At 45.4% G+C, this 24,080-nt stretch overlaps 2 protein-coding genes and 1 pseudogene across 4 annotated transcripts in view; 2 read left to right on the forward strand and 1 right to left on the reverse strand.

Moving 5' to 3' along the window:
• The first annotated feature begins 1,376 nt into the window (after nucleotides 1-1,376).
• On the forward strand, nucleotides 1,377-9,428 carry LOC111972399 (UDP-N-acetylglucosamine transporter-like; annotated as a pseudogene).
• A 66-nt stretch (nucleotides 9,429-9,494) lies between these two features.
• Nucleotides 9,495-24,080, reverse strand: part of LOC111972153 (protein FAM78B) — a 35,789-nt gene continuing 21,203 nt past the window's right edge. Inside the window, exons 1-3 of one of the 3 annotated variants that reach the window (XR_011480765.1) lie at nucleotides 12,838-14,067; nucleotides 9,610-11,712; nucleotides 9,495-9,574 (exon numbers count right to left, since the gene is read on the reverse strand). Coding sequence is in view for 2 of the 3 variants with exons in the window: in XM_023999036.2 (XP_023854804.1) it covers nucleotides 11,190-11,712; nucleotides 12,838-13,100 (786 nt within the window). In the remaining variant the exon portion in view is untranslated. Of the gene's footprint in view, nucleotides 11,713-12,837; nucleotides 14,068-24,080 lie in introns of those variants that run through there. The other 2 variants (XM_023999036.2, XM_070446132.1) reach the window with 2 other exon arrangements.
• LOC111971837 (UMP-CMP kinase-like) lies at nucleotides 20,461-21,817 on the forward strand. Its single transcript, XM_023998641.1, has 3 exons — nucleotides 20,461-20,468; nucleotides 21,327-21,498; nucleotides 21,637-21,817. The coding sequence occupies exons 1-3, from the start codon at nucleotides 20,461-20,463 to the stop codon at nucleotides 21,802-21,804; spliced, it is 348 nt and encodes a 115-aa protein (XP_023854409.1). The 3' UTR covers nucleotides 21,805-21,817.

The following is a 24,080-nucleotide window of genomic DNA, read 5'->3' on the forward strand; positions in this document are numbered from 1 at the left end:
CAGTGAAGAAAGTAGAGTAGTGTGGATCAAGGGTGAGGGATCCTGAGAGGATCCCTGTGAATAGTAGATCTGTGCCAGAACAGAGGGATAGGCCAATGAGTGATATATTTCAGTAAGGTTGGCTTCCTAGTGTTCATAGCAATGGTTATCAACTGTACCGCAGAGATGGAACGTAAAGTCACAGAAAATAGATGTTGTGGTGGCAGCTCCAGAGAAGTACTTGGGGGTACGAGGTTTGAATTCAGGAAAAAATAAAATAATTACAGGGTGTGTTGAGTGGTATTGTACCGTCCTCTCAGGTCGTTGGCCTGGGGTAGGATCAGATAGGGTTACCGTCCTCTCAGGTCGTTGGCCGGGGTAGGGTCAGATAGGGTTAAAGTAGTGGAATAAGGTGGTGGGTTTTATTGTTTGCCCTTTTCTCATTTTGTATCACAAAGTGTAAAGGATTTGTCAAATCAAAATCAAATTTTATCTGTCACATGCGCCGAATACAACAGGTGTAGTAGACCTTACAGTGAAATGCTTACTTACAAGCCTTTAACCAACAATGCAGTTTTAAGAAAATACCTTTTTTTTAAGTATGAGATAAGAATAACAAATACTTAAAGAGCAGCAGTAAATAACATTACTTTAGTTCATTTGGTGGCAGTAATGCAACATATTGGATGTCAACAGTCATTAAAATAAGTCACTCGGCAGTCTCCGACACTGACGAACAAGCCTGCCACCATGGGTTTTCAGTAGAACCCTGTCCACCCATCCAGCAGGTGGCAGTAAAGGGCGAGCGAAAGGTTAGTTCTTGATGTTCTTCTAATCAGATGAGGAAGACAAAAATACTGTACAAGTCGTGTTAGAATACTCATACTAACATACTGTATACTACATACTTAATGAGTATATACTACATACTATTAGTTCATTTTAGTATACTGTAAACGAATGGTATCGTTCATTTGTTGAGCGTACTAGAGCTTCGCCTGTCTACCGGAAGTTGATGCTGTTGCTATGCAACCTCTTGCTAGCATGACAAATGACTAGCTAGACATTTTACGATTTTGGGTGTGTTGGTAAATTCAATCTGGAGTGCCAAAGTGCGCCAGAGTTCGTAAATCGTTGTCAGATTGTCAGTTCATAAATTCAGAGTGTTTTGCTCTCAGGGCGCACACTGGGAGCTCTGGCCAAGGGGGGTTGATTGAGCGTTCAACGGCAGTCAAGCACCCAAGCGTTTCAAGGCTGTGTTCAAACAATGATTTATCAATGACCAGCTCAATTAACCCCTACCATTGTGACAATGAGTCATCATAATGCTGCATAAAACTTACATTATCCCAGGGGCGTTGGCAGACACAATGTAAGTAACTTCTATTATGTCCCCCTAATTACCTCTGTTGATCCTACAGCTATTGTATGCAGTAATCATGAGCCTATGAAACAGAGTTATACCAAATATGTTCTATGTATGCAGATGACTCAACACTATACACGTCAGCTACTACAGTAACTGAAATGACTGCAACATTGAACAAAGAGTTGCAGTTAGTTTTGGGAATGGGTAGCAAGGAATAAGTTAGTCCTAAATATTTCCTAAACTAAAAGCATTGTACTTGGGACAAATCATTCACTAAGCCCTAAACCTCAACTACATCTCGTAACGAATAATGTGGAAATTGAGTAAATTGAGGTGACTAAACTGCTTGGAGTAACTCTGGATTGTAAACTGTCATAGTCAAAACAGTAGCTAAGATGGGAGAAGTATGTCCATAATAAAGCGCTGCTCTGCCTTCTTAACACTATCAACAAGGCAAGTCCTACAGGCCCTAGTTTTGTCGCATCTAGACCACTGTTCAGTAGTGTGGTTAGGTGCCACAAAGTGGGACTTAGGAAAATTGCAGTTGGCTAAGAACAGGGCAGCAAGGTTGGCCCTTAAAAGTACACGGAGAGCTAACATCCAACAACGTCGGTATGAAGGGGCAATGGTAGAATACCGTTGTTGTGAGCCAGCCTGGGTCAATGGACGAGAGGACTTGAACCAAAGACAGTACAATATGGTTTAGAAACTCTGCTTGAAATGTGTGGCTAACAGACCGCTGAGTTAATTAGCTACTCAGGGCAGCTAAGCTAACGTTAGCTAACTTGCACTACAACTCACACTTCAAGAATTACGGCTCAACTTTTGTATAACCTAGCTAGCTTTCTTCCGGTGCCACCAGGTAGGTCTGCAATCCTTGCATTATCAAACTGGGTGAGAATGATGAGTCAGTGGCGCGAGCGTAACGTTAGCTTGCCTGCTTCCTTGTTGATGAATGTGAGAAGACGCCTGCACAAACTAGCTAGACAACTTTATAGGAAGGTGTCACTTGTTTTGACTGTAATTAAACTGAATAAACAAAAGTTGAAGTATTAATGTAGTCATTGTTGACTTTCTGTCATTATGCATGTAGCCTGACTTTTGTCTGTAAAATCATTGAAAAGGGGATTCTACAATCATGGCAATGTCCAAACGGACCTTACCACACTACAATTAAAAGTCAGTTAATCTTTGATGGACTAGGAAACTGTCATATCTGCTGGTGCCCCTGGTCTTGTGGACAAAGAGAGCATTGTGTTGCTGTTTTTGAGCCAGCAGGAGGCCAGCATGTTTGTCTGGCCACAGTGTCAGTGTAAGCTAATTTTTCTTCACACCACTGAAGCTTGTCTCCAGTGCCCGACCACAGGAGCAAGAGTTGCAGCCATTTGGCCCATTGGTCCTTCCTTTGAATGTTTCAAGACTGCCCCCTCACCTTGCAGCAGGTAGGCTAGTTGAGACAAAACATACAGTCAATAATACAGTAGAAAAATAAGTCTATATACAATGTGAGCAAATGAGGTGAGATAAGGGAAGTAAAGGCAGAAAAAGGCCATGGTGGCGAGGTAAATACAATATAGCAAGTAAAACACTGGAATGGTAGATTTGCAGTGGAAGAATGTGCAAAGTAGAAATAGAAATAGTRRRGWRCAAAGGAGCAAAATAAATAAATACAGWAGGGGAAGAGGWAGTTGTTTGGGCTAAATTATAGATGGGCTATGTACAGGTGCAGTAATCTGTGAGCTGCTCTGACAGCTGGTGAGGGAGATAAGTGTTTCCAGCTTCAGAGATTTTTGCAGTTCGTTCCAGTCATTGGCAGCAGAGAACTGGAAGGAAAGATGACCAAAGGAGGAATTGGCTTTGGGGGTGACCAGTGAGATATACCTGCTGGAGCGCGTGCTACGAGTGGGTGCTGCTATGGTGACCAGTGAGCTGAGATAAGGTGGGGCTTTACCTAGCAGAGACTTGTAGATAACCTGTAGCCAGTGGGTTTGGCGACGAGTATGAAGCGAGGGCCAACCAACGAGAGCGTACAGGTCGCAATGGTGGGTAGTGTATGGGGCTTTGGTGACAAAACGGATGGCACTGTGATAGGCTGCATCCAGTTTGTTGAGTAGAATGTTGGAGGCTATTTTATAGATGACATCACCGAAGTCGAAGATCGGTAGGATAGTCCGTTTTTCGAGGGTATGTTTGGCAGCATGAGTGAAGGATGCTTTGTTGCGATATAGGAAGCCGATTCTAGATTTAATTTTGGATTGGATATGCTTAATGTGAGTCTGTAAGGAGAGTTTACAATCTAACCAATCCTACTAGGTATTTGTAGTTGTCCACGTATTCTAAGTCAGAGCTGTCCAGAGTAGTGATGCTGGACGGGCGAGCAGGTGCGGGCAGTGATCGGTTGAATAGCATGCATTTAGTTTTACTTGCGTTTAAGAGCAGTTGGAGGCCACGGAAGGAGAGTTGTATGGCATTGAAGCTCGTCTGGAGGTTATTTAACACAGTATCCAGAGAGGGGCCAGAAGTATACAGAATGGTGTCATCTGCGTAGAGGTGTATCAGAGAATCACCAGCAGCAAGAGCAACATCATTGATATATACAGAGAAGAGAGTCGGCCCGAGGATTGAACCCTGTGGCACCCCCATAGAGACTGCCAGAGGTCCGGACAACAGGCCCCCCGATTTGACATACTGAACTCTATCAGAGAAGTAGTTGGTAAACCAGGCGAGGCAATCATTTGAGAAACCAAGGCTGTCGAGTCTGCCAATAAGAATGTGGTGATTGACAGAGTCGAAAGCCTTGGCCAGGTCGATGAATACGGCTGCGCAGTAATGTCTCTTATCGATGGTGGTTATGATGTCGTTTAGGACCTTGAGCGTGGCTGAGGTGCACCCATGACCAGCTCTGAAACCAGATTGCATATCGGAGAAGGTACGGTGGGATTCGAAATGGTCGGTAATCTGTTTGTTAACTTGGCTTTCGAAGACCTTAGAAAGACAGGGTAGGATAGATATAGGTCTGTAGCAGTTTGGGTCTAGAGTGTCACCCCCTTTGAAGAGGGGGATGACCGCAGCAGCTTTCCAATCTTTGGGAATCTCAGACGATATGAAAGAGAGGTTGAACAGGCTAGTAATAGGGGTTGCAACAATTTCGGAAGATCATTTTAGAGAGGGTCCAGATTGTCTAGCCCGGCTGATTTGTAGGGGTTCAGATTTTGCAGCTCTTTCAGAACATCAGCTATCTGGATTTGGGTGAAGGAGCAATGGTGGGGGCTTTGGCGGGTTGCTGTGGAGGGTGCCGAGCAGTTGACCGGGGTAGGGGTAGCCAGGTGGAAAGCATGGCCAGCCGTAGAGAAATGCTTATTTAAATTCTCAATTATAGTGGATTTATCGGTGATCCCTGCAGACCAGAGTGACCCTGCTGTCCCCAACATGGTGTCGTCCAGGCTGAAGTACCTGTCTCTGTGGGTGCTGGTGTTCCAGACCACCTTTCTGGTGCTGACCATGCGCTACTCCCGCACGCTACAGGGGGACGGCCCCCGCTACCTGGCCTCCTCTGCTGTGGTGGTGGCTGAGCTCATGAAGATCATGACCTGTGTGCTGCTCATATTCAAGGAGCACAGTGAGTGTCCTCAAAGATAATACAACTGTTTAAAAATATACATGTGCAAGTATACATTTAGGCAAGCTGGCCCTCCATTTGTCTCCCTCTCAAGTTTCAAGTTGTATTAGTCATATATGTACATGATACACATGGCATACACTGTCCAATGAAATGCTTTCTTTCACTCTCTCCTGTCTGGCTGTGTTTCTTAGGCTACAATATTCGGGCTCTGAACAGTATTCTGAGGCAAGAGATCACTCACAAGCCTATAGAGACCCTGAAGCTGGCCATTCCTTCTGGGATCTACACCCTACAGAACAACGTGCTCTATGTGGCTCTGTCCAACCTGGACGCTGCCACCTACCAGGTAAGACAACCTGTTATGGAGTGTGTGCACAGGAGGTTGGTGGCAACTTTCATTTGGGAGGACAGGCTCATAGTAATGACTGGAATGGAATTAGTGAAATGGTTTCCATGTGTTTGATGCCATTCCATTTGCTCCGTTCCAGCCATTATTATGAGCCATCCTCCTCTCAGCAGCCTCCACTTAGTGTGTGTTTGTCTCTTTTGTAATTGTGTGGACACATGCATATGTTTCTGTGTGGGATATCTACTTGTGTCTGGGGTAGTGTACTTTTTATTGTCTTTAAATGGTGTCCCCTGCTTTCCCCTTGTCTCTCTCCACCAGGTGACGTATCAGCTGAAGATCCTCACCACAGCCCTGTTCTCAGTGTCCATGCTGGGCCGGAGGCTGGGTGTGTACCCGTGGCTCTCCCTGCTCATCCTCATGGCTGGGGTCGCACTTGTGCAGGTAAACTCTACTCTAACTCCTTTACAATCCACTTTTTTTAAACCTGCATTCAGTGACTAAATTGTTTTAGTGCAAGTGTGTGTGTTTTTGTGTGTCCGATGTCTAGTGGCCCTCTGAATCCCTCGGGGCCACTGAGAAGGAGCAGATGTCTGAAGGGTCCCAGTTTGTGGGCGTGGTGGCGGTGCTGGTGGCCTGCTGCTCCAGTGGCTTCGCTGGGGTTTATTTTGCGAAGATCCTCAAAGAGACCAAATAGAGCGTCTGGGTCCGCAACATCCAACTGGGTCAGCATGAAAGGTTTCTACTATAGTAGGGTTTTCTTGCTATAAGGGCACTTTTTCATCCCAGAATTGCCCCATTATTTTTAAAGATATGCTATTCATGACAGAGCTCCAGTATCTCTACCGGGTCCTTGAAAGGAGGTTTTACAGTGTTTTTTCCTTTTCACTGCTCAGAAACCCTGTGTTTGTCTCTCAGCTCCTTTTCTGCCAAATGAGTCTTCCTGCTGAGTTTATTTTTACCTCTGAACGTGTGAAGCGTGTGTTAATTCTCCTGTGATTCATTTCCTGGTGTGAACTTGTGCTAGTTTCCTGTATCAAGTGTATGTACAGAGAATAGACTTGATTCATCCTCATGAAGAATGGATGAGTGTAGTGTTTTTAGCATGAATGTATTCATGTCTATGCATGTAGACATAATTTGTCTTTGATTCCCAGTCAAGCACCACAGGTTATTGTTTTTTGATTAACGCAGGCAGGGTTATGCTAAATCTACTTTCCTATCAATCCTACATCAGTTCAAACTGTTATATCATCTGACCTGTGTGTCTGGCTGTAGGAATGTTTGGCCTGGTGTTTGGTCTGATGGGGATGTTTGCGTACGATGGGGAGAGAGTCCGAGAATCTGGGATGTTCAAGGGATACAACACAATCACCTGGACAGTGGTGGCTCTGCAGGTACATCTCACTATTGTCTTTTCACTTCACCTATCAGCTTTAGGGCAAATTTAGCCAAATGTAATACTAATTCGCAAGCTACCAATGTGGAGAAATAATGTTCCGTTTTTTATTAGTATATGGTTTCAGAGGCGAGAGTGTTACCCACTTAACCAGACTCCGGTCAAATAGTGTTCCGTTTTAAGTGAAAAAGCTTGCTCTGTTAATATTGCAGAATGAATATTGCCATGCCTCTTTACTAAGGGAATATTGCTTGATCTGATTATAGTGTCCGTTTTTCCCAAACTACCCCACTCTGCTCATCCAGTCCATGTCTGGTGTGTGTTTCTCTAGGCACTAGGAGGGCTGGCTATAGCAGCTGTCATCAAGTATGCAGACAACATCCTGAAGGGCTTTGCCACGTCACTCTCCATCATCCTGTCAACCCTCATATCCTACTTCTGGCTGCAGGACTTTGACCCCACAAGGTACACACATTCTAGCCAGGTTATTTAAATTTCCTATTTTAATGTCCCTTGGCTCTGACACGTGTAATGCTGTGTTTTTAATTTATTTGTGTCCTCTTCAGTGTGTTCTTCCTTGGTGCAGTACTGGTCATCGTGGCCACCTTCCTGTATGGCTACGAGGACAAGCCATCCCCCAACCCCAGCCGTACCTAGCGGACATCACCGAGGTCCGAAGGGGATGTCAGGGAAGAGAAAAGAAGAGGAGAAGAAAACAGTGGAGCGAGAAAAGAGGAGCGAAGTACACTAGCCTAGAGGCATTGTTGACATGGGCCTCAGACACTGGCTGCGTTTTCACAGGCAGCCCAATTCTGATATTTTTTCCACAAATTAGTCTTTTGACCAATCACATCAGATCTTTTTTTGATCTGATCTGATTGGTCAAAAGACCAATTAGTGAAAAAAATATCAGAATTGGGCTGCCTGTGAAAACGCGGCTATATGTAAACATCGGTACAATGCCTGTGTAAACGCAGCCCAATAAGTTCCTCGACTAAAAAAGTGTGATCAGGAAGTTGCCACCACAGAGAAATAGACCCATGAGTCATGACCAAGCTCAGTAGTGTACTGGACACACCTGCCAGGCAGGTTATTGCACTGAGTCAAAACTGGTTGGGTAGGGTCCCCTGTCTTTATATTATTGTCATCATCTTAATAATGAAGATGATGGATAAAACAAAAGACACAGGCAGGGATGTTTTCTGACTTGTGCATTTCCCTGAAGGCCATAATGTTCACTCATGGCTTGTGACAATAGTCCGGATGTGTTGGACTCCACAGACATACTGATGAACTATGTTACTGCTTCACTGCTGTAGACCTCTGTACTTTTCCACGCATTTGCGTAATGTGATTTGTGTGTTATTTGGGAAAGTGGGGAAGGTTGACTTTATTACTGTATTTACCAATCATTAGGAACACGAAGTCCATAAAGGAAATGTTTCCTACGTCAAAGACGAGTGTGTCATTCTATATCACGATTCTGTTGTTGTAACATTGTGCGTCATATAATGCTCCCTTGTAGAAGTTTTACAAGTGCTCTGAGCCATGATATGAACAGACACAGTCAAACTGATGCACTCCCTATTGTTTCTGCCACTAATACATTTTCTGAGTGAGTGCATATTGTGCATGAGACCCCCTGTAACACATACATCCATGAACTCAATGTGCAACTGAGGGGGGAAATGATTACGTTTGCAGAGGGATTTAAATAGGTTCTATAAAAAAAGACACATTTTACTTGAATCATTTTATTGAATTAAAAACACTGCTTGCATGCAAAAGCTCCCACCCATCCATTCTGAAACCCTGTAAAGTACCACCCCACGGTGTCCCACTACATCCTCCAGTCCGCGTCATTCTGTTCTCAGGCACGTCTTACTGTGAGTGACTGGCTCTCAATGGACGTTTGTCACCATACAGTGGCCACCATACACGGTATGTGATATGACCTCCAATCTAAACAAATGGTTTGTAATAAACCACTCGTCCCTCTTATGATAATGACTTGGGTGTAGTCACAGAGGGGATGTGTGAATAAGTGTGTGTCTGCATGTGTGTTTAGTCACAGAGGGGATGTGTGTGTTTGTCAGTGTAAAGGCTAGTATGGTTTGCACCTCAGTAATGAGCAGCATGAGGAGTTCATATTGGTTGCATTCCACTGTTCAGACGTTGCATGCATCAACCAATGGTTGCGTGCCACGTCATTGACTGTCATCGACTGACAGATTGCTATAACGTAGGACGCATCCCTCTGCCCTGGCGTTGCTCACGCCTGCCAGAACTTATGCCTAGATAGGTATTTTACGTATTAGCTAACCATATCATATGTTATGGCAATCTGTCAGTCGATGACACAGTTGATGATGTGGCATGCAACCATTGGTTGATGCATGCAACGTCTGAACAGGCCCACTCAGTCTGCCTGGCCCACTCAGTCTGCTCTTCATCTACTACCTGGCCTGGCCCACTCAGTCTCCTCTTCATCTACTACCTGGCCTGGCCCACTCAGTCTGCTCTTCATCTACTACCTGGCCTGGCCCACTCAGTCTCCTCTTCATCTACTACCTGGGCCTGGCCACTCAGTCTCCTCTTCATCTACTACCTGGCCTGGCCCACTCAGTCTCCTCTTCATCTACTACTTGGCCTCCACTCAGTCTGCTCTTCATCTACTACCTGGCCTGGCCACTCAGTCTGCTCTTCATCTACTACCTGGCCTGGCCACTCAGTCTCCTCTTCATCTACTACCTGGCCTGGCCCCCAGCTCTCTCTTCATCTACTACCTGGCCTGGCCACTCAGTCTGCTCTTCATCTACTACCTGGCCTGGCCCACTCAGTCTCCTCTTCATCTACTACCTGCCTGCCCACTCAGTCTGCTCTTCATCTACTACCTGGCCTGGCCCACTCAGTCTCCTCTTCATCTACTACCTGGCCTGGCCCACTCAGTCTCCTCTTCATCTACTACCTGGCCCACTCAGTCTGCTCTTCATCTACTACCTGGCCTGGCCCACTCAGTCCGCTCTTCATCTACTACCTGGCCTGGCCCACTCAGTCTCCTTTCTGCATCTGAAAAGTTGATTTCCAAAACGCTATATCCACCAATTTTTTACATTTGTATTTTTTCACCAGAAATTATTTTTTCACCTTCATGTGTTTATAAAATATTACTTTTCTCATATTTTTTATTCATAGATTTTAGATATGTATGAAAATGTTTTTGGGGGGGAAAACGCTATATATCCATTGTTTAGCTCGAATGGAATGTTTCTATCCTGTATATTTGACTGTGATATGTGGTTGTCCCACCTAGTTATCTTAAGATGAATGCACTTACTGTAAGTAGCTCTGGATAAGAGCATCTACTAAATTACTAAAATGTCAAATGTAAATGTTTTACATATAGATCTCATATTACTGTGTTTAATTATTTTTGTAAAATAAAATATTTAAAGATATCAAAAATGTATCATTTGTACATTTCTTTATTAAAAATGTAGCTATTTGTTACATTTCATTCTATAAAACCTAGCGTAACTACTTATTTCTCAGAGAGTGAGGTGGATATATAGCATTTTGCACAACAAAAATATAATTTGTCTCTCTGAAATGAAACCATCAAGTGATAGATTTAAACAAATGCATGTCTGTCATTGAACATGCCATGATTAGATAGTGAAAAAACACATAAATCTCTTTCATTATTTCTTTAAACAATAAAAGCTAATTTACCAACATTTCTGAAAATGAATATATAGCGTTTGTAATGAAACTCCTCTACTACCTGGCCTGGCCTACACTGCTGTTCTCATTGGGCCTGCTGTAGATTGCTCTAGAGACCCTGTCTTTCCCCTCTCGCAGTAACACATCCATCCCTTTCTGTAACTGTACTGAGCATGAAGGCTGACTTTAAATGTACCACAATCTTTGTTCTTACATATAAAATACATTATACACCTCAATCTCACCTGTATTATACCCATAAAGCCACATACATGTACTCTTGTGCCTCTCACACCTTGGGCTAGTCTCACATGGCAACGCATTCTCCACATACTGCATTACCTTTAACCAGAGCCAAAGAGTAATGGGGTGCCATTTGAGACACAGCCCTCTACATCACTGTCATAGACCCAGAGCAATCTATGATTAAAGATGGCTGCTCTGTCATCTCGGTGAGGCAGCATGGTGTGCAATAGGTTACAGGCTGCTCCCCTGGAGTGTAGCCTACTCTGAAGCCCGCTGGGCCTGGCACACCCACAAGTCCTCCCTGCTTCTCCAGGCCAAATGACTTTATTAAGGCAGAGGTCCATCTGTGGGTCTGTCCTGTATTTATACTCGATCCAAGCAATGGTCTTCTCCCTCTCTACTCAAAGGCAGTGGTGGAGATTTAAGGCAGTTGTCCATATTGATCTCATCATGGCTGGATGTCCGGACCCATAGTTCCACCTCCCCTCCCTCTCTCCTTCCTTCTCTACTTAGGAGGGATGACCACCAGAGGCGGGCCCTTCCTGGGCCTCCACATCAGCACCTGGGCGTCGTTGGCGTTGGGCCTCCCCAGGGCGTTGGGGGGGATAGGCTCCATGCGGGTTAGGACTCGAGGCTGGTCCTGGTGCGTCCGGCCCATCAGGGTGGCTCTGGAGCCCAGGGGCATGGAGGGGTCCACCAGGATGTCCACCCGCATGCGCCACTTGACCGTCTGCAGCAGGATCTTCTCCCGCGTGGCCGTGTTGAGGGCCACCAGCCATGTGGTGAAGCTCTGGTCCCTTTTGATGCGAGTGAGCAGGGGAAGGTTGCTGTCGCTGATGGGCACTGCCCAGGTCACACTGGGGTAGAAGTTATCGTTCATGCTGACGGTAAAGCGAGAGGGCTTGGAGGTGGGCCCCGCCAGGGTGACCGTCTCGGTGGTGTTGCCGTACCAGGGGTAGCTCACCCCATCTGAGTCACTGATGGCCCTCACAAGACCCTCACACAGCTCTGGTAGCTCCCAGCTAGACCTGCAGGAGGACAAAGGGTCAGATTACAGTTTAACAGATGGTGGGTTGGAGCCTGTTCTTAGTTGGTCCCTGATTGACATTGTGTTGTGGCTTGTAACCCTGTAGGGTCACGAGAAGTTTCAAAAGGCTTTAGGTGTCTCACACAAACACATTTGGGAATTAGACATTCTCGAAGAGAACAGAGGAAGACAAACAAATACATACTGTATGTGTGATAAATGGAATCAGCATGTCCATCTCTATTCTACCTCAGGGCTCCATACTGTATGTGTTCAGTGCGTTAGTAGTAGATTCATATCTCATTGTTTGTTGGCCAATGAGGGGGTGTCAGCTGGTGTGACCTGATGCCACTGTCTCCCCCTCAGAATAACTCCATCTGTCTGTACACTGTGTTTTTCTGCACCCCAAGACACCCCACCTCCAGCCAGGGTTAAACATCCCCTCACATATGCCTCCTCCAGTGAAAAATACCCCCAGGCAGTGCTGGAGGCGGAGGTATGTGTTGCTCGTCAGTGGGTGTGTGATTGTGTCTCCGGTAGAGGAGGGAGCGTGGGAGTGTCAGTGCATCTCTCTCTCCCTCCATTGTTTTGGTGAACACAATGTGTCTAGAAGCAGTTGTTTAGCTCCTTAGTTGTTTCTATTTTGATGCTGAAATCACAGGAACAGAATCAATTGGTGGGCGTTTGAATGAAAGACGGTGACAGCATAGTTACCCTGCTGTGTGCACAAATGCTCTGCAACACATGCACCCACACAGCCATACATCAACTGTTGCATTGCATTCACGTCATTTTTGATGCCTCACAAAACCGATTTAGACATTTGTGGCATTTAAGATGTCTCTCTCTCTCTCTCTCTCTCTCTCTCTCTCTCTCTCTCTCTCTCTCACACACACACACACACACACACACACACACACACACACACACACACACACACACACACACACTGGAACAATGACTAAGGTCTGTTCCTTTGCTTTGGCACCTGCCCAATGCACCAGAGAGTGACAGTTTAGGACATATCATCAGGGGAAGGGTGGAGCATCAGTCCCCTGTGACAGAGGACAGTCAGCAGCCAGCCTCCTGATGGGGGAATTCAAAACAGGAGGAGAACTCAACTTACATGCCGATGTCGTTGTAGGTGTTGTAGAATTCCATCTGTGTGCATGCCTGGATCCAACCCACCACCCAAGTCTCATTACGGGGAATAGGGGGCATAACTATCCGTGCAGAGGCCTTGAAATAGGGCGTCTTGTAGCGCAACACTATAGGCGAGTTCTCCTCAATGATTGTTGGGCAGTGGTCGATAGTGGCGGAAACGTCGTAGACCACTATGTTTTCACGTTTGATGCGCGACTTACAGGTGATGCTCTGTATGCAGCCCATGATGAGGTTAGGGTTCTAGCCAGGGGGACTTGACGGGATGATAACACTGTGGACTTGGGATAAATGTGTCATCAATCTCTGTCACGTCCCATCGACTTCCAGACGCTATAGTTAAAATGGCACATTAGTCAATGCATTTTATGCATCCAAAAACGCAATCAGTTCCATCCACATTTACGCACGAAGACGAAACAGATAGGTGGCCTGATCTTGGGATAGGGGAACAGATGAAATAACAGCAGTTGGTGATATGGGATCCTCTCTATGTCTCGTATCGCAGGTGTAGCCTGTCGGTGTCTGTGTGGCACTGCCCTCTCTTGCAGTCCGGGCTTCCGTGGGCTCCAGCCCCTCAAAATGATTGTTACCCGCGGCCTTTGTATTCAAATCCACACGTCCGCTTGCAGGTCTGTGCCGCTTGATCCTCTTCTTTCTTCCCCGGGCTGTCATGTCACAAGCCGGAGGAGAGCGGCGGACTCAGAGGCGTCGTGTCGATGTCCCCGTTGGGTGGTGGTCGTGATGCTTGTTGATGCGGCGCTGGCGGCTCACAAGGTGCACTTGATCGGAGCGATGACATTGACAATCTACACCACCCAGCATTCCTCACTATGACAGTAAAACGATGGATAAAAACAAGGCCAAAGCGGAGAATTCCCGCATTTTTCATTTAACGCTTGCTTCCTCTCTGCAGAATTGGCTGAACAACAGCCTCTCGCCTCGATAAATCAGCGGGTGTGAAAAACAATTGTTTAAGAAAAGAGAAATTCTATAGCCTACCACAGTTCTATCCAATCAGACAATCAATGTATCGAATTGTCGCCGCATGGCTTGATGAACTCAGACACATTACGGATTCATTAGGGATTCTGTCTTGTCTCCTCTTTTCTCCGAAAGCAATGCGTCCTCTGGCGCTGTTCAGCTTCCCTGGTGCTGATGATGATGAGTGAACCAATGAAAAGCAGAGGTAGACTGAGCGCGTGGTAGTGCCGGGGTCCATTATTTGGCAGTAACAGTCTGTACATTTCCTCCATAGCTTGAATGGCTATAGCGTATGCCTGACCAATTGATGATTTCATTTTTTATGCGCGACATACTCACACCAATTATGCAATGGCAGGCTTTTGTCTACTCTATGCCATTATTTGAAGGCAGCGCAATCAATAAGATTAGGCTATAATTGTATGATTATATCATATCATTTTAGGGCAAATTTAAATAGATTTTTGCAGGAGAGTTTGATATTCTTAAAAAATAAATAGCACTTTTCTGATTGAAGGCCACAAGTTATACCCTTTATGAAAAGCCTACTAATCTTTGTTTGACATGATGATGAACCACAGTCGATTTCTTTACATAAATAAAGGTAGGCGTGGCATTCTGAGCAGACAAGGACGCCCAATTTCAGTTAACTACGACAAATGGGAGGTTCTACACTTAGCGACATGTGACATGGCATTTCAGTTTATGGGATTGGCCCTGCCAGTGAATCTGACGTAGACGGTAATAACAAAGCACCTCCCATTACTGGCACGCTGGGACTTCAGTGATCCCTTTGCCAACACCTGACCACACCGCTCGCATGCTTGTTGATTTTGTTCACACACACAAGACGCGATCAGGACATGCAGGTTGAAATATCATGACTAACTCTGAACCAACTATATTCGTTTGGGAACCGGTTGAAAAGCATGAAACATTTATGTCAATTTAGCTAGCTTGCTGTTGCTAGTTAATTTGTCCTGGGATATAAACATTGGTTTGGTATTTTCCCTGAAATGCACAAGGTCCTCTACTCTGACAATTAATCCACAGATAAAAGGGTAAACTGAGTTTGTTTCTAGTAATCTCTCCTCCTTCAGGCTTCTTCTTCTTATCTGGACTTTATATGGCGGTTGGCAACGAACTTTAAGGTGCATTACCACCACCAACTGTGCTGGAGAGTGGACCTCAGTTCATCGTTCAATCACCAACTCCCGTACGGACTCGGGAGAGGCGAAGGTCAAAAGCCATGCGTCCCCCGAAACACAACCCAACCAAGCCTTACTGCTTCTTGACACAATGCACATCCAACCCGGAAGCCAGCCGCACCAATGTGTCGGAGGAAACACCGTAAACCTGGTGACCTGGTCAGCGTGCACTGCGCCCGGCCCACACAGGAGTCACTAGTGCACGATGAGACAAGGATATCCCTGCTGGCCAAACCCTCCCTAACCCAGACGACGCTGGGACAATTGTGCGCTGCCCCATTTGCCTCCCGGTCGCAAAGCCATAATCTCTGGTGGCACAGCTAGCACTGCAATGCAGTGTCGTAGACCACTGCACCACCCGGGAGGCCCTCAACAATACAGTTTTAAGAAAAATAAGTGTTAACTAAAAAATTGAAATAAAAATAACATTTAATTAAAGAGCAGCAGTAAAATAACAGTAGCGAGGCTATATGTAGGGGGTACCGGTATAGAGTCAATGTGCGGGGGCACCGGTTAGTCAAGGTAATTGAGGTAATATATACATGTAGGTAGAGTTAAAGTGTCTATGCATAGATAATAAACAGAGAGTAGCATCAGGGTAAACAGGGGGGGGCAATGCAAATAGTTTGTGTAGCCATTTGATTAGCTGTTCTGGAGTCTTATGGCTTGGTGGTAGAAGCTGTTAAGAAGCCTTTTGGACCTAGACTTGGTGCTCCGGTACCGCTTGCCGTGCGGTAGCAGAGAGAACAGTCTATGACTAGGGTGGCTATAGTCTTTGACAATTTTTAGGGTCTGCCTCTGACACTGCCTGGTATAGAGGTCCTATATGGCAGGAAGCTTGGCCACAGTGATGTACTGGGCCGTACGCACTACCCTCTGTAGTGCCTTTGTAACGGATGTGAAATGGCTAGCTAGTTAGCTGTGGTGCGCGCTAATAGCCTTTCAATCGGTGACGTCACTTGCTCTGAGACCTTGAAGTAGTGGTTTTCCCCTGCGCTGCAGGGCCCGCGGCCTTTGGTGAGCGATGGGTAACGATGCTTCGGTGGTGACTGTTGTTGATGTGTGCAGAGGGTCCCTGGTTCGCGTGAGGGGACGGACGTAAAGTTAAAACTGTTACACCTTGCGGTCGGAGGCCGAGAAGTTGCCATACCAGATAGTGATGCAACCACTCAGGAAGCTCTCGATGATGCAGCTGTAGAACTTTTTCAGGATCTGAGGACCCATGCCAAATCTTTTCAGTCTCCTGAGGGGAAATAGGCTTTGTCGTGCCCTCTTCAAGACGGTCTTGATGTGTTTGGACCATGATAGTTTGTGGTGATGTAGACACCAAGGAACTTGAAGCTCTCAACCTGCTCCACTACAGCCCTGTAGATGAGAATGGGGGCGTGTTCGGTTGACCTTTTCCTGTAGTCCACAATCATCTCCTTTGTCTTGATCGTGTTGAGGAGATGTTGTTATCCTGGCTTCACACTGCTAGGACTCTGACCTTCTTCCTATAGGCTGTCTCATTGTCGGGGCTCAGGCCTACCACTGTTGTGTCGTCTGCAAACTTAACGATGGTGTTGGAGTCGTGACTGGCCCTGAGGAGCCCCCGTGTTGAGGACATCAGGCGTGGCGGATGTGTTGTTACCTACCCTTACCACCTGGGGACGGCCCGTCAGGAAGTCCAGGATCCAGTTGCAGAGGGAGGTGTTTAGTCCCATGGTCCTTAGCTCAGTGATGAGCTTTGAGGGCACTATGGTGTTGAACACTGAGCTGCAGTCAATGAACAGCATTCTCACATAGGTGTTCCTTTTGTCCAGGTGGGAAAGGGAAGTGTGGAGTGCAATAGAGACTGCATCATCTGTGGATCTGTTGGGGCGGTATGCAAATTGGAGTGAGTCTAGGGTTTCTGGGATAATGGTGTTGATGTGAGCCATGACCAGCCTTTCAAAGCACTTCATGGCTTCAGACGTGAGTGCTACGGGTTGGTAGTCATTTAGGCAGTTTACCTTAGTGTTCGTGGGCACAGGGACTATGGTGGTCTGCTTGAAACATATTGGCAATACAGACTCAGTCAGGTACAGGTTGAAAATGTCTGTGAAGACACTTGCTAGTTGGTCAGCGCATGCTCGGAGTACACGTCCTGGTAATCCGTCTGGCCCTGCGGCCTTGTGAATGTTGACCTGTTTAAAGGTGTTACTCACATTGGCTATGGAGAGCGTGATCACACAGTTGTCCGGAACAGCTAATGCTCTCATGCATGCTTCAGTGTTGCTTGCCTTGAAGCGAGCATAGAAGTAATTTAGCTCGTCTGGTAGACTCGCGTCACTGGGCAGCTCGCGCCTGTGCTTCCCTTTGTAGTCTATAATAGTTTGCAAGCCCTGCCACATCTGACGAGCGTCGGAGCTGTTGTAGTACGATTCAATCTTAGTCCTGTATTGACACTATGCCTGTTTGATGGTTCGTCTGAGGCCATAGTGGGATTTCTTATAAGCTTTCGGGTTAGGGTCCCGCTCCTTCAAAGCGGCAGATCTACCCTTTAGCTCAGTGCGGATGCTGCCTGTAATCCATGGCTTCTGGTTGGGGTATGCACATACAGTCACTGTGGGGACGACGTCATCAATGCTCTTATTGATGATGCCAGTGACTGATGTGGTGTACTCCTCAATGCCATCAGAAGATTCCCGGAACATATTCCAGTCTGTGCTAGCAAAACAGTCATGTAGCTTAGCATCTGCGTCATCTGACCACTTCTTTATTAACAGAGTCACTGGTGCTTCCTGCTTTAGTTTTTGCTTGTAAACAGGAATAAGGAGGATAGAATTATGGCTGGAATATGTTCCGGGATTCCTCCAATGGCATTGCAACTGGATCCTGGACTTCCTGACGGGCCGCCCCCAGGTGGTACGGGTAGGTAACAACACATCCGCCACGCTGATCCTCAACACAGGGGCCCCTCAGGGGTGTGTGCTCAGCCCCCTCCTTTACTCCCTGTTTACTCATGACTGGATGGCCAGGCACGACTCCAACACCATCATTACATTTGCCGATGACACACAGTGGTAGGCTGATCACCGACAACAACGAGACAGCCTATAGGGAGGAGGTCAGAAGAGCCAGGCCGTGTGGTGCCAGGACAACAAACTCCCCCAATGTGATCAAGACAAAGGAGATGATGTGGACTACAGGAAAAAGAGGACGAGCACGCCCCCATTCTCATTGACAGGATGCAGTGGAGCAGGTTGAGAGCTTCAAGTTCCTTGGTGTCCACATCACCTACAAACTAACATGGTCCAAGCACACCATGACAGTCATGAGCAGGGCATGGCAAAATCTATTCCCCCTCAGCAGACTGAAAAAGATTGCCATAGGTCTCAGATCCTCAAAAGGTTCTACAGCTGCACCATCGAGAGCATCCTGACTGGCTGCGTCACTGCCTGGTATGGCAACTGCTCAGCTCCGACCGCAAGGCACTACAGAGGTAGTGCGAACGGCCCAGGACATCACTGTGTCCAAGCTTCCTGCCATCCAGGACCTCTATACCAGGCGTGTCAGAGGAAGACCCTAAAAATTGTCAAAGACTCCAGCCACCCTAGTCATAGACTGTTCTCTCTGCTACCACACGACAAGCGGTACCGGAGCGCAAGTCTAGGTCACGAGGCTTCTAACAGCTCCTTACCCCCAAGTCATAAGACTCCTGAACATCTAGTCAAATGGCTACCCAGACTATTTGCATTCCCCCCCCCCCCCCCCCTCCACACCACTGCCACTCTCTGTTGTCATCTATGCATAGTCACTTTAATTAACTCTACATACATGTACATACTACCTCAACTAACTGGTGCCCCGCACATTGACTCTGTACCGGCACCCCCTGTATATATTGTTATTTTTTACTTGCTGCTCTTTAATTATTTGTTACTTTTATCTCTTATTCTTATCCATAATTTTTTTTACTGAACTATTGGTTAGGGGCTTGTAGGTAAGCATTTCACTGTAAGGTCTACACCTGTTGTATTCGGCGCATGTGACTAATAACATTTTATTTAATTTGATTTACAAATGATGCATTTGTGTTTAGTGAGTCTGCCAAATCAGAGGCAGTAGGGATGACCACGTGTTATCTTGATAAGTGTGTGAATTGGACCATTTTCCTGTCCTGCTAAGCAATATGTAACCAGTACATTTGGGTGTCAGGGAAAATGTATGAAGTAAAAAGTACATTATTTTCTTTAGGAATGTAGTGAAGTAAAAGTAAAAGTAGTCAAAAATATAAATAGTAAAGTAAAGTACAAATACCCCCAAAAAAGTAGTACTTCAAAGAATTTTTACTTAAGTAGTTTACACCACTGACTGTGATCATGATGAATCCACAAGTTCTGTCTGTACTTGGAGGACCAGGCGCAGGGAAAGGAACCCATCGTGCCAAAATTGTGGAGGCATGTGAACATTTGAAATTTCGGTCAGGGTGGAGATATTTTATATTTTAAGCAGTGGAGGCTCCACAGAGGAGGAATGGAAGAATCATCCTCCTCTTTGAATTTCATAAAAAAATTGTAAAACATAAAAAAAGTTATCCTTTTTAGATAAAGCTATACTTAATATATTCACGTCCCCAAATCATTGATTAAAACACACTATTTTGCTAAGAAGGTCTACAGTAGCCTCAACAGCACTCTGTAGGGTAGCACCATTGTGTAGCTGGAGGACAGCTAACTTCCATCCTCCTCTGGGTACATTGACTTCAATACAAAACCTAGGAGGCTCATGGTTCTCACCCCCTTCCATAGACTTACACAGTAATTATGACAACTTCCGGAGGATGCCCTCCAATCTATTCGAGCTCTTGCAGCATGAACTGATGTTGTCCACCCAATCAAAGGATCAGAGAATTCATCTTGTACTGAAAGCATAAGCTACAGCTAGCTAGCACTGCAGTGCATAAAATGTGGTGAGCAGTTGACTCAAAGATAGAGAAAGACAATAGTTGATCATTTTGGATAAATGAGAAATAGCGAGAGAGATTTCGTAATTTTATTTTCACTTACTTAGCTAGCAAATGCAGCTAGCTAGTTTAGCCTACTGAAACACCCTTCTCAAACAGAGGGATGCTGTGTTAGCTAGCTGGCTATGACTATCCAACACAACACTGGAACTTTTCCAAGTCAAGGTAATCTTTTGGGTTTACAAATGTATTGCCACCGGGGCCCGCCGGTATAACTGCTTACTGACTGTACACTGTAACGTTACTGCATGATTGCAGCAGGTTTACTAATGCATTAATTCTATTAGCTATGCTGACTATGATGTTACTTTCGCTAACATGGTGACAACGATGTAGGCTGTGTGTAGCGGTTTGGAAACGTTTTTTTGCCTGGTCACATTCAGCTAATGTGTTGTACTTTAAAGTCCACATGCGAAGGTGAGAGGACGAGAGCGCATAGATGCGAGAAGGAATACAACGTGGCTGCTATGAAAGTGAATTGTGTTTACGCTTGATCAGGGGTGTATTCATCCCTCCGATTCTGTTGAAAAACTTTTCTTAAACAGATGCAAACTGAACAAAACGGGGATAAACATACCTGATTTTGTCCAATAGAAACTCTTGTTTGCAACTGTTGGACTAATGATTACATCCTATATCAGCTAGATGCAGGCACTTTTGAATATCATTGTATGTCCATGTGTCACTGTCTGTCACCTCAAATTTGTCTCTTGAACTGTGTGCCCCTAAGTTGGTAACTTAGGTTGTAGCAAACTCATGAGTGTAGGGAAAATGTTGTAGCCTAAACATATGGCTGTTACATTGAACTGGGTGAATGGAGTATGAATGACAGTCATCCATTATGGTGTAATAGAAATAAGGCCATGCTCATAAAAAAATGTTTTTGTCCCTAATCTTAAATGGCACTGACCGCAACTGATTTTAAGTCATAGGTGTCCTCCTGACAGGACTGGAACTCTGTAATAGCTACAGTTGATAAAAGTTTATAACCCTGGGAGCCAATAGGGGTTTCCCGTGGGGTTTATGTTCTACACTGACCTGGGTTGACCTGGGCTGGAATGTAGACATGTCAACATTGGGGTTCAAAGGGCATAAGCACTCACATAAACACCAGTCATTTCGGTCATACACGGTCCCTCCCTTTATTGACATCCAACAGAGGATAACCTAGTTTGAAAAGTCACAGTGCAGGTATTAACTATTCACTGCATTCCAATGCCCTCCTTAATGAAACAATTCAATGCTTTGACTTGTGTATTTTCCTTTTTTTCTTAGATCTTCCCTTGTTCAAGTATTCCAGGCTTATGGCTGCACTCACCTGTCTGCAGGCGACCTCTTGCGGGCCGAGAGGGGTCAGGAGGGCATTGAATATGGACAGCTGATCGGAAGCTACATCAAGGATGGCAAGATTGTTCCTGTGGAGATCACAATCAACTTACTGAGGAAGGTATCTCATCATCTTGTTTGCAGTTAATTGAGTAAACCCTGCCTTATTGTTTTTTCCTTTTTCAAATTTGACACCTACATACAGTCATCAGATCCTGTTTGTACCCTCCCAACTCCCCTGCCCCCATCCTTCTCCCAGGCGATGGAGGAAACGATGCAGCTGGACCAGTCAAAGTTCCGCTTCCTAATTGATGGCTTTCTGCGTAACCAAGACAACTTCCAGGGCTGGACCTGTGTCATGGAGGGGAAGGCTGACGTCCAATTTGTCCTCTTCTTTGATTACAGCAATCAGGTGGGAGGCAACTAACTACATCTCCTGGAATAGCAGGGAAAGAGCTGTGTGATCTCTGATACGTTTCTCCTAAATGCAGCAGTCCATATGAAGAAATGATCTGACCCAAGACAAAGGGGTCAGTCTCTATTGTGTATGTGGTATTGTGAATGGTAAAGTCAGCGGGTTGCCTGTGTGTGTGTGTGTGTGTGTGTGTGTGGTGTGGTGTGTGTGTGTGTGTGTGTTGTTGTGTGTGGTGTGTGTGTGTGTGTGTGTGTGTGTGTGTGTGTTGTGTGTGTGTGTGTGTGTGTGTGTGTTGTGTGTGTGTGTGTGTGTGTGTGGGTGTGTGCAGGTGTGTGCAGGTGTGTGCAGGTGTGTGTGTGCAGGTGTGCAGGTGTGTTTGACAGGTGTCTGAATTGAGGGAGAGCAGTGGACGCTAAGACGACAACAGAGGGTGTCTAGAGAAGCGGTAGGGCCTCACCTACAACAAGCCTCCAGGCATTTATTCTTGTGGTACTGAGATGTCTGTCTTATGGAATATGCAGGATGTGTGTCTCGTGTATGTTCCTGGTCTGCGCTGAAGGGTCCAGACATACCTGTAGTCAACCTGGCCCGTCATAGAGCTGAATGAACAACAGAGGAAAGTTGCCCGTGGATGCCTCTCGCAGTGTGTGGAGGAGGTCAGTAAGGTCATGTACATGTAGCAGTGTGGCTGTGTTCCCCTAGATTACGCACCATATTGCACACAAGGACCAATTCAAATAGGCCAGGTCAAGAGGGGATGTTAATAATTTGATAATAATAATAATAATTCAGTGTATTTTTTTTATTTAATTACAGCTGCATAGCTAATGTTTTTATTTGGTGTACAAACACTTTTTCATACCAATATTGTACATACATGTGATTGTAAAAGTTTTGTATATTTTGGTTTGGCCCATCGCGGGTTRTCTGTATTCCCATACCCCTTTATCGTTCTCTTTTGCCTGACCTTCGGCTAGCAAGGTATGTTGTCCTTGGCTCCGAAACTGTTTAATATAAAACCGTCATAAGGTTATACAATGTACTGTTTTGCAACCATACGTTTGTTATAGTGTGGACAGTGTAGGAATATATGTTAACAAGTTTCACAGAGCTCACTGACTGGGGTATCTGTTGTAACTTGTGAGTACTTGTGACAGTGGTTGAGTGAGTGTCCATGTGCTCGCGCAGGTGCCGGAGAGCTGTTACTGCGCCAAGGGTAACATGTGTGTTGTCTCTTCGTGTGCAGGGCAAATAAAAAGATTTCAACGAGCAGTCCGTCAGTTGTGGCAGCGTCCTAATTAAAATTACACAACGCAGAACGAACCACGCTACATACACACACAACACATACAAACACACACACACACTATATACTGTATATAGTCAAAATGTAATACTGTATATTACATGCAGAGTAATATGTTCCCAAGCTGTTCACAGTCACACAGACAGTGTCACATATCTGTTGCACTGTCTTCCTATGACCACATGTGGATCGCCACATCACTATGAGCTGCTGGGGCAACTCAGCAGGCCACCCCAGCTGTCCGAACATGTGTGGCTGACAAGTGAAACACTCTTCTCATTCTTTCTATGTACAGTGTTGTGTGATTGTGGTGTTGTTAATTGAAAATAATAATAATCCTCTAAAAGCTTAATTAATCGTATCCTGTCTCTTCCAGGTATTTGCTGAAGTCAAGAGAATTTAGCAGCTTCCTGTCTATCCACCGATGCAATTAACCCTGCACTAACAGCAAGTTGGGTCTATTGAGGTTATGGTTACCACCACCAAATAAAATGAAATCCTATTTTATTTGTCACGTGCTTTGTAAATAACAGGTGTGGACTAATAATGAAATGCTGACTGATGGGCCCTTCCCAACAAGAAAGAAAATTGAGAAATAATAGAAAACGTTAACACTTAATAATAATATTAGATACACAATGACTAGCGATAACTTGGCTATATACAAGGAGTTACAGTACTGAGTGGATGTACAGGGGTACGAGGTAATAACTTGGCTATATACAAGGAGTTACAGTACTGAGTGGATGTACAGGGGTACGAGGTAATAACTTGGCTATATACAAGGAGTTACAGTACCGAGTGGATGTGCAGGGGTACGAGGTAATAACTTAGCTATACACAAGGAGTTACAGTACTGAGTGGATGTACAGGGGTATGAGGTAGTTGAGGTAGATATATAACTAGGAACTAGGAAAAGAGACAGATAGTAAACAGTAGCAGCAGAATACGTAATGAGTCCATAAAAGTCCTTGTAAAAAGG

The sequence above is a fragment of the Salvelinus sp. IW2-2015 genome, linkage group LG13, assembly GCF_002910315.2.
Source record: "Salvelinus sp. IW2-2015 linkage group LG13, ASM291031v2, whole genome shotgun sequence".
Lineage (NCBI taxonomy): Eukaryota > Metazoa > Chordata > Actinopteri > Salmoniformes > Salmonidae > Salvelinus > Salvelinus sp. IW2-2015.